This window comes from Danio rerio, chromosome 9, assembly GCF_052040795.2.
Source record: "Danio rerio strain M-AB ecotype USA chromosome 9, GRCz13ab, whole genome shotgun sequence".
NCBI lineage: Eukaryota > Metazoa > Chordata > Actinopteri > Cypriniformes > Danionidae > Danio > Danio rerio.
The window spans coordinates 26113915-26131175 of record NC_141029.1 but is presented as its reverse complement, the minus strand read 5'-3'; the positions used below and the strand labels follow the sequence as shown (position 1 = coordinate 26131175).

General features: G+C 36.3%; 2 protein-coding genes across 3 annotated transcripts in view; both read right to left on the bottom strand.

Moving 5' to 3' along the window:
• Positions 1-825: 825 nt before the first annotated feature.
• stk17b (serine/threonine kinase 17b (apoptosis-inducing)) lies at positions 826-8902 on the bottom strand. Its single transcript, NM_200535.1, has 7 exons — positions 8770-8902; positions 4374-4586; positions 4145-4283; positions 3371-3497; positions 3208-3256; positions 2108-2287; positions 826-1564 (listed from the first exon to the last, which is right to left on the bottom strand). The coding sequence occupies exons 1-7, from the start codon at positions 8886-8888 to the stop codon at positions 1327-1329; spliced, it is 1065 nt and encodes a 354-aa protein (NP_956829.1). The 5' UTR covers positions 8889-8902; the 3' UTR covers positions 826-1326.
• A 934-nt stretch (positions 8903-9836) lies between these two features.
• Positions 9837-17261, bottom strand: part of hecw2a (HECT, C2 and WW domain containing E3 ubiquitin protein ligase 2a) — a 39604-nt gene continuing 32179 nt past the window's right edge. For both annotated transcript variants that reach the window (XM_087267786.1, XM_087267787.1), the window contains exons 29-30: positions 14883-14995; positions 9837-14791 (exon numbers count right to left, since the gene is read on the bottom strand). In XM_087267786.1, coding sequence (XP_087123912.1) covers positions 14680-14791; positions 14883-14995 — 225 coding nt within the window. In that variant the 3' untranslated portion in view covers positions 9837-14679. The remainder of the gene's footprint in view (positions 14792-14882; positions 14996-17261) is intronic.

Sequence of the window (17261 nt, the reverse complement as noted above, 5' to 3'; positions counted from 1 at the left end):
TTAAAACAAGATTTTAAAAGTCGACAGATCATCAGTTGATTTAATAAATCCTACACCATTACAAATATATTCTGATATTTTAGTCACGCAGACAGATGCCTTAAGTGCCTTCCTGCATTTCTTTAAGAGGAAGTTTGTGACCAATACGAACACATATTTTTGTAATCCAGGGTGTGTTGTTTGTGTGTGTTGAGTCACATTGTTACAGAGCCCACTTATGCGTCAAAGAAAGATGATGTGGGACAAAAGCACACCCATGCACAGAGGGCATTCCTGAAGTCTCACTAGGCGACTAATCAGAAATCCACAACTCCCTTACACTGACACACATTAAACCAACACTCACTTCAGCTTGCTCAAACCTTCACATCCTCCTTTAATGCAGAATTAAAGGGCTAGATCACCCCCAAAATTGTAATTCTGCTATTTACTCACCCTGTTGTTTCAAAGCATAAACATTAATAAAGATATTCTGAAGGACTGCAGAGTATTTGGTTTCTCCATTGAAAGTATATTTAGCCATTTTCAAAAACACCCAGTAAAGATACTTAAAACAGCTTAGTCAAAGTATTCTAAAGAGATGACAGATCATGGGTGAACCAATTGACACAAGATGATAAGCGAATTACTTGACTGATGTGTGAGAACCAATAAGGATCATTCTTGTTCGCCATGCCAGAGTTTCAACAGCAATCTGTTGAATGACTTTTGTTCTTATCTGATGTTTAACACTCCAATATTAGTATGTGAATAAAGCGATCATGTCTTTTGAGTAGTAAAAAACATTCATTTCAGAGGGAGCTTAAAATGAAGCTTTTTTTTTTCTTTTTTTTAAAGTTTTGGGTGTAGAAGAGATTTGAGCAATGGTGTCTGTCTGATTTGACCAAAAACAACAAGGCAAGTAAAATAAGCCAGAATTGTAATTCTGTGGTGAAGTGACCCTTTAAAACCCCTGGCACACTTGAGCACTCCGACTTGTTTAAGTGCAGAAATCAAATCTAAGGGCTGCAGGAAATAAAATCCATTCTGAATATCAATTAAAATAGACAATGTTCAAATTAATAATTTAAAATGCAAACATGACATGAAAAAGCTCATCTTGAAACAGGACAGCAACATACATATTTAGATTCTCACTATTATAATATTACACCAGATTTTGCCCTTTTTTGAAATGATCATCTTTGGTCAACCAAAGGATGGTGAAAACAGCTTTAGGACAGAAGCATGTTTGCTGGTGCTGTGTGGGCCAATACTTGAGCCAGCAAAAAAGAGGCCACAAATGTGACATAATGCTCTATAGTGCAAGGGGCTTTCCCTTTAGGATCAGCATAAGTTGTCACCGTCGCCCGTGGCTGACATGTCCTCGTCGAAACGAAACCTCTTGGCGTGCGGCGAGTCCAGAATGTTCTCCTTGTCTTCAGGGTCCTCAGGTGGAGCAGACCACTTCCCACCAAAACTCCTTTCCCGAGGAGTGCGTGGGGTCATGGGGACCGGATCAGAACCTGGATACTGAAGCCACAGCCAGGGATGGGTCATGCAATCGGCTGCACTGGGACGGTCTCTGATAAAGTAGGGGAGAATTCATATCAAGGCCACTGATAAGTGAAAAGTAATCTGAAACTGACTATTGTGAACATTCCATAGTACATCAACTTGCTTAATGTGCCATCTTTCCTCACAACAAACCTGTTTGCTTCCATTTTTACTAAACAGACTTCATCTGTTCTCAGTTATTTTGATTCTGAAATGTTCTCTTGAGTGTCAAAACAAATGAATAGAAAATGAAACCTGCACTTTGTACTTGATGATAACCAGTAGTTATATGGGAATGTAAAAAGTCAATACTGCGCCATAAAAAGCATGATCTTTGGACATTTGTTAGCCTACCACTTCCTATCTGAAACTGTGTAATGCGTAATAAAACTGTAAGAGCCAGATTAATCACTGCTCTGGAGGTGGTAAAGTGCTTTCCATAGCCCCCATATCATTTGAATATGTACGTAGAAGCAGTAGCCTGTGTCATTTTGCACAGTAAAATGCAGAAAAGCTTCACTTCCTCTTACTGTCTGAAATGAGAGTCGTTCAGATTCAAGGACACACTCACTCTGGCGCTTTGACCAGCAGTTTCCGGATGAAGTCGACAGCCAGTTCAGAGACCCTTGAGAAGGTCTCTCTGCTATATTCCACGTTCACCTGGGAAACATTTAGGAAGGTCTCTTGTTTGTCATCGCCAGCGAAGGGAGACTCTCCTGTCACCAGCATATAAGTGATCACACCCACACTCCTGATGGCAAGAGATATGAGTGTTTAGAAAAATAATTCCTGACACAAAAACAACGACACAAAACACGGCATGTCATTTGTTAGCAGGAGCTTTGACTTGAAATGAATACCTTAGTTCAGTAAGAAATGTTAGAAGACTTAAAAGACTTTTAAAAAATATGAAGTTAATCTGACTTTGTTCATTAAGGAATCCTGAAAAACATTTAATTCAAAACGTAAATCAAAATACTGCGTCCAAAAATGTTCTCGTAACTGGCTGCTCAGTGTTCTACTCATAAAGCAAACCTAAATCACTCAATCTCAATTAAGAAAAGCACACAATGGCAGAGTTTTGATAAACTAAGATTATTAAAACATGAAACACACATATCATGAATTACAAAGATATTATCTCTGTATTAAGGTATTACAAAATTATCTCTGGGTAGTCGCATTGCTCAACTAAATTTCCCTAGAAAAAAAAAATCCTACCAGATAAATCTGAGTAATAGAGTCATGAATGTGCAGCTTGATGCAAAGACCAGTGGTAAAGGTCAGGATTTTATTAATATAATACATACAACTTTGGATTTGGTTTATTAATCATATTCTCCCAGAGCATACAGTTTACTATTCACTCCTTAATATGGACCAGTATGGGCAAAACCTCTTTAAATATCCCCATTGTGGGGAATAAAGTCAAGAAAGAAGAGCAAAGACCATTTGAACAACAGTTTTGCATGAACTATCCTTTTAGAGAATATAATAGACAACTTATAGAATGCCCAGTAATTCTGACTAACCAATTTCTCTGAACCAAGCAAAACATTTTCTATCAAGCAATAAAACTTTCACAAGCTTTTATCATTTCATTCATATCTGTGTCATTTCCAGCTGTTAAATGTGTTCATTGAAACACCTGATGATAAAGAAGAGACTCACCAGAGGTCTGTTGCTGTGGTGATTGGTTCATAGTTCAGAATTTCAGGAGCTGGAAATAAGACCAAAAAAATTTAATTACTAAAATAATTACTGTCACTGAGTATGAAGTGTTGACCACGTATATAGAGATCTGTGTGGATTTGAAGAAGCTGAATGAACTTACCTACATACTCAGGGGTTCCCAGAATCTCTCGGAGCTCCCCAGCAGAACCCAACCTGCGGGCCAATCCAAAATCCACTATCTTTATATCCCCCAAAGGGCTCAGACTTGTCAAGAGAATATTCTGGGGCTGCATGAAAAAAAACAATGCTTCAGTAAATGTATGTAGTATATTTTAGAAATTTCTAAATTAGATGGCAGCAGCTGGTTTAGTCCAAAAAAAAGTATAATATATATATATATTTTTGCATTTGGGTCAGTGCACATTTTCAACACAAACAAACCTCTAAGGGGTTTGTCTGAAAGCATACCGAGACCACCTCTTTGAGCAAGTCTCGGTACACTTGTTTGGCCAACTTTTGGTGTGCACCAGAGTATGACTGCTGCTTTCAGATCTGCCCAAATGAACCGCACCAAAAAGACCAACAAACTCCGGTACTTTTTAAACAAACTAAATGAGGCAGGTGTGAAAGCACCCAAAAAGGGATAGTTCACCCATAACTGAAATTTCTGTTTTCATTTACTCAATTTTCATTTGTTACAAATCTGTTTGAGTTCATTTTTTAGCACAAAAATATATATTTAGAAACATGTTGGTAACCTGCAACTTATAACTTCCATTGCGTTTGATTTTCCTGCTATGGAAGTCAATGGCTTTTATGTTCAACAGAAAAAGGAAACTCATAAAGGTTTTGGAACCACTTAGGGGTGAGTGAACTATCCCTTCAAGCTCAGAATGTGTTCAATGATGGTGTTAAAAGCAGCCATGTATCTGACCTTTAGGTCCAGGTGGACCACGCTGCTCTGGTGCAGTAGGTGAATGCCCTCAAGCATCTGTCTGATGAGACGAGTGATCTGACCTTCAGGCAGCAGCTCATCTGACACACAGTGGTTAAATATCTCACCACCCGCCGCGCTGGTAAACAAACACCGTCAGAGTTATTCCTAATGACCTTAACGATCATCCAATCAACGATAATGTATCTTATCATTAATAAGCACTCACAATTCCAGCATCAGAACTAGGTCATAATCAGTCTCATATACAGCGTTCAAGTTCACCACCCGAGGGTTGTTCTTGGCTGCCTCTAAAACAGCAATCTCGTGAATGACATCTGCTCTGCAGTCACGACCTCGTCGCCGCTTCTTGATGAACTTTGCAGCAAAGACTTTACCCGTGGTCTTTTCCACACAACGCTTAACCACTGCAAACTTCCCCCTGAGGGAGAAGAACAGAGACACAGAGATTGAGAAGGAGTAAAGTAAAATCAAAACAGAAATAAAGACACGTGGGACATTTTGAGCAATAAACGAAGTAAAGTACCTAAAGTTTTATTATTTTTTTATACTTGTGATGGACTGAAAGATGGCATCATGTGCACACATTCAGGGGCACCTGTAGCAGATCTCTCTCTCACCACAGCTCTTACTGACACACATAGTTATTAACTGAGTCAAACCCTCCATTAGATGTTCTCACAGTTTAATATCAGGTTAGATGACTGATGTGGGCCAGGCTTTGCGAGAGAAACTGCAATTATGGTCACAGAATGAACAGGTGAGATATCAGGCTACAAGCATCTACTCAGAATCAATCCTATAATTCCTAGGACCAAACTATGGCTCTTCTGCTGCGTCCATCATCCTTAAAACAATTGTTCATCATACTAAATGCAGAGTAGGATTGCACAATATTGGAAAAATATGACATCATCATTCTGCTATGAATAAAATTTCTCCAGATGGCTTGAATTTGAAAGTAATTAATTCATTCAGATAGATTTTGTAAGGGAGTGAAACATGCATAAAAAAATAAAACATACTGTAAGCATAGACAAATCTTCAGATCAAGAATAAATCTTTCCTTAATAAAGTCAGTGATAGCACAATTTCTTGTGCCTGAATGCTTTACACTGCTACATGCTTTAAAAACACAGGCGGATGATAAACTTTTACTCTATTATGGTTAAACTCTGCAGTGACTTCACGAATCACACACACGTTCTGAACTGTGACTCTTGGTCAACTTTAATTCTAACTCAACACTGTATATCCCAGCATGAAGCTGAATTGATATAATGCACAGCCCTAAAGCAGAGTCATAATGTACTGTATTCTACATCCTTATATCTTGGAACCAAGCCAAAGCAGACAGCCAAATTTCAAATAGTAATAATTTGTTAAGTATATTTTTTAATTTAGGCATGGGCTGGTATAAGATTCTGACGGTATGAAAACCTTGGATAAAAATATGGTTTCACGGTATCACATTATTGTGATTACGACCTTAAATATATTCTTTTTAAAAGTCTAGGTAAAATTTTCTTTCCCTCACTGAACACAATATATTTTATTTTAAAATAAATTAAAAATATTTTGGACCACTAGCTTTTGATGTTGATTCATTTTCTGCTGGAAAAACCGTTGCCCTAAAAAAATAAATATAGTTGTGAAAAACGTGTATACATATAAAAAATAAAAAACCTACAGAATCTATACCTTAGGATGGTATAACAGAAAACTTTTGTGGTTTTAAAACCTTTTCCAAACCATAGTAAACATTGAAACCGGTTACCATCTTATGATTTTTAATTTGCAGTTTATTCCTGTGATGGCAAAGCTGGCATATCCAGCAGCCATTACTCCAGGTAAATTATCCAGTAATTTGATCCTTCAGAAATCATTCAAATGATGACCCTAAAGTTGGGCTGCTTAACATTTGTTGTAGAAACCACATGAAGCGTTCAGAAAATATAAATGTGATCAATTTTATTATAAATCAATCCTCATAAATATAAATATTTATAGTTAGGGTTGTCGCGATACCATTAAATCATCCTACGATACTATAGCAGCTGAAATATCAGGGTACCAAATAGTATTGAGATACTGTAAGTCATAACTCAAATTATAAAGAAAATTGTCAGAAATACTATAGTTTACATGTTATAATAGCTGTACTTGAATTTAATTCATAATTCTATTATTATTGAAAAAAGTATTATTTGCACATCCCTTCACCTAAAATGTATTCATTCTTTTTGTCTATTTTGTAGATAACTGGCCAACAACAAAAAAAATCATTAAAATTAAGATACAAATTATACCAGACAAAATTTGTTACAAAACAAGCATTTTTCCAACAAAATTAGGCTATATGTTGTTGTATATGTCTATTGTTGCACAAACGTGAGCATTTTAGTGACTTTTCCACATTCAACATTATCTATTGTAGAAAGACTGTTAATGACGATACGTCATTACGATTTTAATATGACGCTTTAATATTTTTTGTTCAGGTCAGAATAAATCAAAACAAAAAGTGCTCTATCAGAGGAAATATTTAAGTAAAATTTTCCATCACAGCAGAATTCAACTCATATCTTCACATTTCTCTGCACAGAACTGCACCTCCCTCCACAGATACAAATAATACATCTTCACACCGACAAGATAAAACTGTAAGCGAACTTGTGAAATGATTTCCTGTTAAACAACACGGCTAGTACCACAAAAACAACCCGAATATGGCTGTATGCAAATGGTGCAAGAGAAAGAGGAAGAGACCAATGTCACTTCCTTTTTCTCAGTATTCACAGTACAATCAACAGCCGAGCACAAAACTGGGTCTGGTTCCCACATGGGTTTCCTTCCTGCAAGCACCAAAGCCTTGCTGTAGAGCACTGACACACACATATTAGTCACAGTTCAGTGAGCAAGGTCTTTCAAATCCTGAATAGCTAAAATGGACAGACTTTACACAGCGAACAACTTCAGTCATGCTTACACTTTCACTCAAAATTAACCAGGGACACATCTATTTAGTTCATATGTTTGCATGTGATTTGAGACCACAATACTTCCCTCAATGGTAATAATCACCAAGGCCAGCTGTTTACAAGTTAAGGATGAAAATAGTTTTTAGTTTAAAACTATATTAGAGCTTATAATAAAGCTGAACATAGTTTTTCTTGACAGGGTTTCTGCAGGTTTCAAGTACAATTTTTACTTGACTTTTTCAGACATTTTTAAGACCATTATGAATGACATTTTAGACTCATAAAAGGCTAAACGCTAAGGAATTTTTCAAATAGCCCAGATGGCAAACATTTTTTATTAACCCTTTAAAAATTATTATAACGTAATACATTTAATAATAGAATAAATTAATAATAAAAAATTAATTTTGATATTTCTTAGCAAAATATTTTAAACATTGTGTAAAAACAAGCAAGCTCTAATTGTATCCATACAATTCTTTCCAACATAAACCTAATAAATAAAAAGGAACAAATGTTTAAAAAAAATTAAGAACTATAATAAACTAAATCTATGCCCAATAATCTGTCCAGGTCGTTGTCCTCAGCAGTTAATAGAAATACTTGGAGCACTTAAAAAAAAGTTATTTAATGAAAAAATAATAAACCATTGTGATAAATAGAGTTAAACATTACCTTTTAAAATAAAAAAAATAGTTTTATTGAGATAGATTGCTGGTGATTGTATGGGTTTTGGCCAGATTGGGTAGCAATACATGAACAAAGGAAAATTAAGACCCGTTTAAAAAAAGATGCAAAACCTACAACACAACATTTCAGTAGATTTAAGACTTTTTAAGGCCTAAAATTTAGATTTTGAGATTTAAGACATTTTAACATGCCACAAAAACACTGTGTTTACTTTCATTATTATTAATTTTTTATTATCTTAAAAATGATCACTATCATAATTGTTAACATGATTAACAACAGACGTTGTAAAAAGCGTTTATGTATATAAAAAAAATCTTGTTACGGCATTTTTAAAACAAGTTTAATTTGATTTCATATTTTAAAAGACTTCATATTTAAAGATCACAGTGCAGGACAGAAATCCTTTATTACCTGTATATATAACTAATAATATTTAGTTATATTATAATTATAGCTTATATATATATATATATATATATATAAAACTAATAATTATGTTTGCCAAATATATATAACTGGCTCATACACAATGATTACAGCGTGAAAGATAATACATATTAATATTTCTATAAACCAAGACGGCTTAAATTAATCAGTTGATAAGATGTTATTCTAATCTTTCAGTTAATCAACATATTAAAATGATTTCTGAAGGATCATGGTGTAACCCTCTGGAGTAATACTAAATCTTTGCATTCAAAGGAACTGATGCAGCTAAAAAAAATATAAAGTAATTCCCTAAAAACTTTTAAAAGAAGACATGAAGTTTGATTATACATTTGATAACACCTCTGTATCTGATAACTTTATGATATATGAAGACAACTGTATTGAGTACAACAAACATATTAGTGATCATCAGTTTTGCAATATCATCATAACATAACATCAAACGCATACAGGCTTCAGACATGGGAGTATTTTACACACCTGCCCAGTTCTTTGCCTATGTCAAACAGGGTGTCCAGAGGATCCGTGTGGATGTGAGAGTGAATCTCTGACAGCAGAGCCGAGGACCCACTGCGACTGTCCAGCCTCCTCCGGGCCATCGCCACCAGTGTCCAGTCAAGTGTGCAGACTGTTGTTATCACTTAACCAGCACTGCTCATGTTCAGTCACCACCAGGAAGAAGTAAAAAAAACACCCACTGCCACCGGCCTCCTGGCGGTGCTCACACCGTTTTAAAAAAAAAGGTTTCAGAAAGACAGTGTTTAGTTCGCGGTTGTTTAGCAAATGTTAACAACAAATCTATTCGCTTCACTGCCGTGAGTTTAACTGTTAGTTGTGCTTGGACACCGTAAGTTAACTGATGCTAAGAGCCTCTAAGTTAGCTAGCGCAGATTAGCTCACGTAAGGCTAGCCCTCGACGACACCGCTAAAAGTTCTTGATTAAACTCCGTTCTTTACTCAAACGAAAGCATGAACAGATTCGCCTCATTTTGTTCAAAATACACTCCAACCGACCGACAGACAGAGAGACAGCTCTTCCTTACACGCAGGACAAAATCACGACATAAAGTTTAGAGCGGACACCCTCTTCCTCTTCTCAAGGGAACAACAGCTGTAACGTTAGTTCAGCAGACAAACTGTTCAATGAACTCTGGATAAAGTTGAGCCGCAAGTAAACACGTTCGACGGCTAATTCATGCTGAGGTAAAGTCGGTTTTTGGATTCCTGGATTCGGTTTGCCTCTTGTCCGCCGGCTCTTCAGTTTCAAATTCTGCCCTGATGCCAGTGCAAGCAGCGAGGCATTACGTCACCACCATCGTCATCGTCGTGATCGTTTAGAAATCGCCCATTGTACCACCATAGATAGATAGATAGATAGATAGATAGATAGATAGATAGATAGATAGATAGATAGATAGATAGATAGATAGATAGATAGATAGATAGATAGATAGATAGATAGATAGATAGATAGATAGATAGATAGATAGATGTGACTTATAATTGTTGTTTTAATATAGAGAATTCCTCATAACATCAGTCATTCATTTGGTTTAGTATGGATTTATTATTTTTTTACACAGGTTATTTGTGTTCTCATTTGTGTTCATTGTTTGCTAATCAGTTTTGCCTGAAATGCTAAGGAGCTGGATCTTTTCAGCTTTTGGTATTCTTCCCTGTAGACAACTGAAGTAGAAACAGGACTTTGGACGATGGCAGGTGAGGTTGATTAGCCTGACAGAAAGATAAAATGATTCCAGCAACACTTTTCCCCAAGTCTTATGACGGGAAAATTACCTGTGTTTCCTAAATGACACTAGCTTTAAATCACAAAGACCAAGACAATAAAAAGAGACCAGAATAGCACTCGAATTCCTGGTACATTCAGTGCAAAATATAATTTAAACACAGGACAAGACTGACATACATATATTACAGCTATTTACACAGATGGACACATCATGGAACACATGCAGGTACACATTTTCACCAACTGTTTTCAAGGGATGACTCCTTCAGCATCACATGACCAGCGACCAATACATTTCAATAACAGAGCAGATGAATTATGAAAAGTATGGAAGTGACACTTTGTTATTTATTAATTCTTTTATTTTTGTTACTAATCCCACATCCCACCCCTGATTAACAGCAACTCCTCATGCAAATTAAGCTAACCTGGACTCGTGTTGTTCACTAATTCCAGCATGCAATATCAAGCTATGACACAACGCCATCTAAGGGTCAAACTCAGATACTGTTTCTTTGACCCTGCATGCAGTATTTTATCCATAGATCAGTTACATAGAGAAAGGAGCTGTTTTAAGACAAATCCATAATCCTAGGATATATCCGTGCTTTGGCCAGATCAGCATTTGTGTGATGTGAAGGCGTGATTTTGTATATTGCGTGTGTCATGTCTTGTGGAAGGAAAATACATGTCTGTAAACAAGGGGTGCGACTTGTCACCCACAAATGAGAAACTTTACATCTGTTATTTGAGAGTTTAGCTCTGACACATGGTGACTGTTCCATTATTACACCATTTCCAAAACACTTCATACCACTTGTGCAAGGGTGTTACAGTTCTTGTCATATCTTATCCCTTTCACTTACTGATTTTTCAATCAGTTTTACTGGTTTCACCAACTTCAGCCCTGATTTTAAGTTTCTCCATCTGACTGCACAACCATGATAACCATGATATTATACCCAACTACGCGTTTTAATAAAGATGATATCAAGGCCACTGTTTGTGTCTAACGCCACAGTTAAGAATAAAAGGTCTCCTTATGATTAACCCTAACAACAAATCTACTTTCCTGAAAAACAAATATCTGTTGCACACATTGCACATGGTGATCAGTGTTTATACATTCATAGTTTTATGAAGAGATTGTTCATCTAAAAATAAAACTTTGCTATATATTTGCTCACCCTCAGGCCATCAAAAAAGTAGACATCTTTTTGCTGAAACTGATACATGGTGTTTCATAGACTGCAGCTTCAAAATGAATGTCTGTGTCTAGTGAAGACACTTTGAAGTCTTATGAAGCCCAACGAGCAGTCTGTGCAAGAAACTGAACATTATTTACAGCTGTATAATCTTTAATCAACAGACACTCAACAGTCCTGAGTGTGTTTACGATTCCCATAATGATTGCAGACATAAACTTACACATGAGCTGTTTGGATTTGTGTGTTGTGTTCTTTATCAAAGTGGTACTAAATTGTGCTTATCCTGAATGCTGCAGCCCACATACAAAAGTAATATTATGTCCAAATGTCTCAGATAGCTAACATTTGAAATTTGGCATACTGTCCCGGGAGCGAGCCCTGAGCTCAGAATATCCCTGAGCCCGGGGCTCCCTCATGTTTGAATGGCGAGAGGAGAGTTTGAGCTCAGGTAGGTCTCGAGAACTCCCCTGTTTGTGGTTGTGCTGAGATATATCTGGCCATTCACACGGGGCTTCAGCATTAACGCTTGACAGAGGGCGTGTCTAAAGTTGGGGCTGACGCAATCATCATAGCAGCGTCAGCCAAAGAAATTAGTCAGCAATAGGCCATCGTCTGAGCTGGTATATTTGCATACAGCGATCTGATTGGCTGACGTTTCCATCGGTGCTTGAAAAGTTGAGCAAGTCCCAACTTTTGCAGCAAGCAACGCCTCTGAAGCGGCGCTGACAGATCCACAATGCAGTTTGGGAAAGCCTGACGTCACCCATTCAAAGTGAATGGGAAGCGTTGAAGCTGACTCCCCGTGTAAATGGGGCGGGAGAGTTGTCTTAAGATGCTATTTTGAAGTAGTCAATTTACTCATGGTGTATGTCTTTGGACGGTGGTGGGAAACCTAGGGAAAACCCACGCAAACACGGGGAGAACAAGCAAACTCCACACAGCAACCCCGACCGGTTCAGAGATGGGCCGAACCAACGGCAATTTTGCTGTGAGACAACAGTGCTAACCACTGGGCCACCGTGCCACCCTATCAAAGAAGGGGAGGAGTAGGGGTGGAAGGGGGGATTCTTCAAGACGAGGATGACTGGAGTAGAAAGCTCTGGTTATTTATAGTGTCAGTGTGTGTCAGTGTTCATCTGATTGGTGCAATATGCGGAGCTGATGCGGTACCAGTTGTGTTCAATCATAAGCACAAGATAACTTCTCAAAAAAAGTTTATAAATAAACCACATTTAGTTCAGTTTCCTGCACACATTGTTTTGTTGCGTAAGGCTTCAATGTATTTTCAACAGTCACATCATTTCTGCAGTATGCTTTTTATTTATTTCATTTTTTGGACTTTCAAAGTGCCAGCAGCCACTGACTTTGATGTTATGACTCCCAGAGGACCTTCGTTTCAGCTAAAACATTTATGAAAATCTGCTGGAAAAAAAAGTCACTTGCATGTTGAATGACCCAAGGATGAGTAAATTAACAGCAAATGTTAATTTCTGGGGTGAACGATCCCTTTAAGTAACATTTGTGGGTTGCATAAAGGTTTGAGAGGTGAATTAAAATGTGTGTATGTTACAAAGTACTGGTGTTTGTTAGTTAATCAGTGTTGTCCAACCAAAGTGAATTACTACATTTACAGTCCTCTGGAACAGTCTGGTGATAAATGTCTTGCTCAAGGGCACAAGAGGTGATAGAGGAACCATCTAGTTCATTTGAACCTAGGACGTTCAGGTTGCTATTCTACAACCACTAAGTTTGGTGCAAGAATCTCTCTAAGAGAGTGTGCATGCTCTTTTATGTGTTCATTCTCTTTTAAGATAGGAAAATTAGTAAACTAATGTTTTCAGAGCTGCAGGCAAGATCAACATTATTCAAACACAGAATCACATCCAGCAAAACCAAGAAAACCACAAAGCTTTCTTGACTGACAATGACATTACAGTATATCTTCATGACAGAGTTATTTTCTGTTAAGATATTTGTTCCTTCAAACCATGTTTGCATCTGGCTTTAAGATGCATTTTGTTTGATCTGATCACCAGCAGACAGGAGGCACACATTTGGTGATTTAATCCATCTCGTCCTATTTCAAGCACTTACAATATCCTGAATATTTTAGGGGTCTGTGAACAGGTGCACATATACCTGTACATCTATGTGTAGAAGTGATCGAAGAAGAACAAACACTTTGTTTAAATGTCTTGTTTACACTTATATTTATGGTTGTTCACTTTTGATCAGACCAGCAAAACTGCATCTTAACACCAGGTATAAACAGGGCCATAGAGACCATATCTTTATAAATAGACCATAGACTTAAAAAGACCATGCATCACCGCTTTCTTCCAGTGTAGAAAAGTGAAGCCAAAACATCACAAATTATGTCATTTGGAGATTGTGCAGTCATGCTCATGAGCTGAAGCCACACAATTCAAATTTCCGCTCAAACTCTTGCTGATCTAATTTAAAGAGCCCTATTTTATAGCATCAAATAACTACAAATGGAGATTTGAACAAATATCAGTGTGATATAAACTACGTAAATTGGTGGACACCATCTTTGGGAAAATTATTTGAAATGTAGTTAAATGTGCAGCATGTCTGCTTAGGTTTGAATTAGATAAACTAAATTGGCCATAGTGTGTAGATGGGTATGTGGGTGATTTCCAGCATTGAGGGTTGTACTTGGGCTAGAAGGGCATCCGCTGGTAAAACATTTTCCAGAGTAACTGTTTTTTCTTTCTGCTGCTGTGCAACCCATGAGAAACAAGGAAACAAGCAAAAGGAAAGTGAGTGAGTGAGGTAATGAGATTTTTTAAAGTGTCAATACCTTGTAGCAGCCTGGAAAATCTCCACTTTTGTCAGGATCTGTGATGCACACATAGACCAGAGGAAGGCAAGTTCAGCCAAGGATTTCCACAGTCCTATATCAATGTAATATGAACTTCCTAAAATTGCAAAGTGCAGTTGTTTTCTGTAAATTCTTCATTTGGTTCAAATCTCATGATTTTATATTGAGAGGGTGAGGTTTATGATCTGTTCTACATCCATTCAACAGGGGGCAAACAATGTTTTGGCTTCACTTATCAGGACACATGAGGCACACTCAGTCTAAAGCAAAGACCAAACCCAAGTGATCAAGACCCCGGCTCTGATTTCTTTGAATGTGAAAGTCTGTTTGGGTGAAGAATGAAATGCAGTTTTCACAGCAGGCTGTCGACTCCATACGGTATAGAACAAGAGTTGGCACTCGCTCAGAGAGTCACTAGATGACATACTGTATATTTCAGTTCCATAGACTCTGATAAAATGATTATGTAAGTGTCTGGTGACAAAGGCTGTAATAAAGAGTGAGGAATGATAATTAAGCCTGCACGCCAAGTCAGGTTTCGAGAACTAAGAAAAACAAATGAATAGCACTTTTGCTGTGACTGGAGCTCATTCCAGACCAAAGGTGCTGGTTTCCTCCACAGCCGTGACCATCTTCTCATAGAGCATGGAGAACGAGGGGTAGGGAGGGAGATCCAGTCGGTTAAAGCAGGTGTGAGCCCTACACAAACATATAAAGAAACATGACAGTAGCTGATTGATTTTCAGTGCTGGTTAACATGTAAAGCCCACTCTAAAAATGCTAGCTGTACCGTGGGAGGGAGGTCACTTTGCCCCATTTCTCCACACAGAATCGGCGTGGACCATTACTGCCCCGCAGAGAGGCAAAGCCCTCATAGGGAATGCTGGAAGTTCCTGTTACAAACTGAAGGAAGACAGAGACACATGTTGAATTGGCTAATTTAATCTATGCAGAGAAGAGTTTCGAAGTTTTGAATAGTGTTCATCTATACAGTACAAGCTCACTATGTGAAGCTAAATCTTTGATCTAAAATGAAGTACACATTTTTAATTAGTTTTACAGTTTTTTACAATTGCTATGACACTTTTATCAATACATTTAACAAGTTTCCTAAACTCTTAACACAGTTAGCACAACATCCGTCTTCGTGGGCTATACAATTAACACATTTCTTGTTGTTTTGACACAAAATGCATCCAGTTAACACGAATTTAAAATGCTTTAACTTCTTTTACACACAAGCACAACTAAGAACAAAACAATGTAATTTTACAGTCAAATTTACAAATGCTTTAACACAGTATGTCAGAACAGATAACACCATGTTCTAAACAGAAATTATATAGGATAAAGTCAAAGTGAACAGCTGTTCTAATTGTGAATTGAAACACAAATATATTCCCTGTATTTTATTCACAATTGCCAATGCGGAACATCATATTGCGGTTATATAAATAAATAAACAAATAAATATATATATATATATATATATATATATATATATATATATATATATATATATATATATATATATATATTATACATATATATATATATATATATATATATATATATATATATATATATATATATATATATATATATATATATATATATATATATATATTATTTATTTATATAACCGCAATATGATGTTTCGCATTGGCAATTGAATAAAATACAGGGAATATATTTGTGTTTCAATTCACAATTAGAACAGCTGTTCACTTTTGACCATATATTTCTTTATTTATTTATATAACCGCAATATGCTATTTCTCATTGGCAACTGACAAAAAAAATTATATATATATATATATATATATATATATATATATATATATATATATATATATATATATATATATATATATATAGAAAGCACACTCATGTCTTGTTTTGGTTTTTCCAATCACATGATCATATGTTCTAATTGAGGACTTTTGAGGTTTTTGAAAGGAACATCAAAGAACTCTGTCACCAATACGTCCATGTAAGATTATGCAATACAGTCATTACTGTACTATACAAAGTGTTTTGCAGTAAACTACTCTTTAAACCTGGAGTTCATTAGTACATACAGTACATATACAGTACAGCATTTGCATACACTGAGTCTAATTTTTTAGAGAGTCATGAAGTTAGAGGCCAATCAAGTACCACATGAAATTTTCAATGTTGACAAGGCTGGGGATGTCGCCGTAGGAAAAACATAATAGGCCAAAGGGCCACAGTTACCGTGCCGGGCCACAGAAGATATCAAGTATAATGTGGATGAGAACATGTGGCAAAAGACCGGGCAGAATAGAAGATTACTTTGTTATTTTATTATAATTGTGGTGCTTTTTCTGTTTGCAGTGATGTCCTTCTGCAAAAAAAGTCTGTACTGCAGAAATTCTGTGTCTGTATTTTTTTTTTTTTACATAAACTGTAAATTTTATAAAGCAATTTTTTTCTTCGTTTTGTATAGAATTTTTGCCGTAAAAGAAAGAAAATGCATGCATTTACTTAACCCAACGAAACAAAACTGTAACGAGACTTCAAATATAAGGGCAGAGCTGACACATAAACTAATGGAGTTTCTGTAATGTCAGCTGATGATAGTGTTTTTATTGTCAGTGTGTTCTGATTGACTGAATGTTTCTGTTGGAAGAGAACATGTGTTTGTGTTTTGAACAGTAATTTCATTTTGAAACATGATTGCAGTGTTTTGTTAGACATGGTGTAGTGTGTTCGTTTATTATAGTATTTTGAAAAGTAGTTTAGAGGTTTAGTTTATAATGTGTGATTTTGAGCATGAAATTAACTGTTTTGCCAATTGTGTATTTTAGGTGTGTTGCTGCGTTAAGAGTTTAGCAAACTTGTTAAATGTATTGAAAAAAGTGTCATAGCCATTGTAAAAAACTGTAATACTTTTAATTTTATTTAAAGTTTCTTTTTCAAATTTTCCTATCAGAAACGATCATTATTTGATCAAAACCACACACGTTGGTAATGGTGATTTATAGGGAAGGACATAGGTACTGTATATAGGCATGATGTATTCAGTCTGGTAAAAACCCCACCACTACTCCTGAACCAAACCATCACGAAAATTGAATGTATGTATTAAGTGTGTATTTTAAGAATTTTGATTAATAAAGACACAAGGCATGTCCTCGTAAACCAC

Bases quoted from the DNA above. Each gene is read 5' to 3' on its own strand.
- stk17b (NM_200535.1), bottom strand. From the start codon at position 8,888: ATGGCCCGGAGGAGGCTGGACAGTCGCAGTGGGTCCTCGGCTCTGCTG. The intron at 2,288-3,207 runs GTGAGTCTCTTC...TCTTGCCATCAG, and splicing joins ACCACAGCAACAGACCTCTG to GAGTGTGGGTGTGATCACTT. The intron at 1,565-2,107 runs GTGAGTGTGTCC...CTACTTTATCAG, and splicing joins CTGCTGGTCAAAGCGCCAGA to AGACCGTCCCAGTGCAGCCG.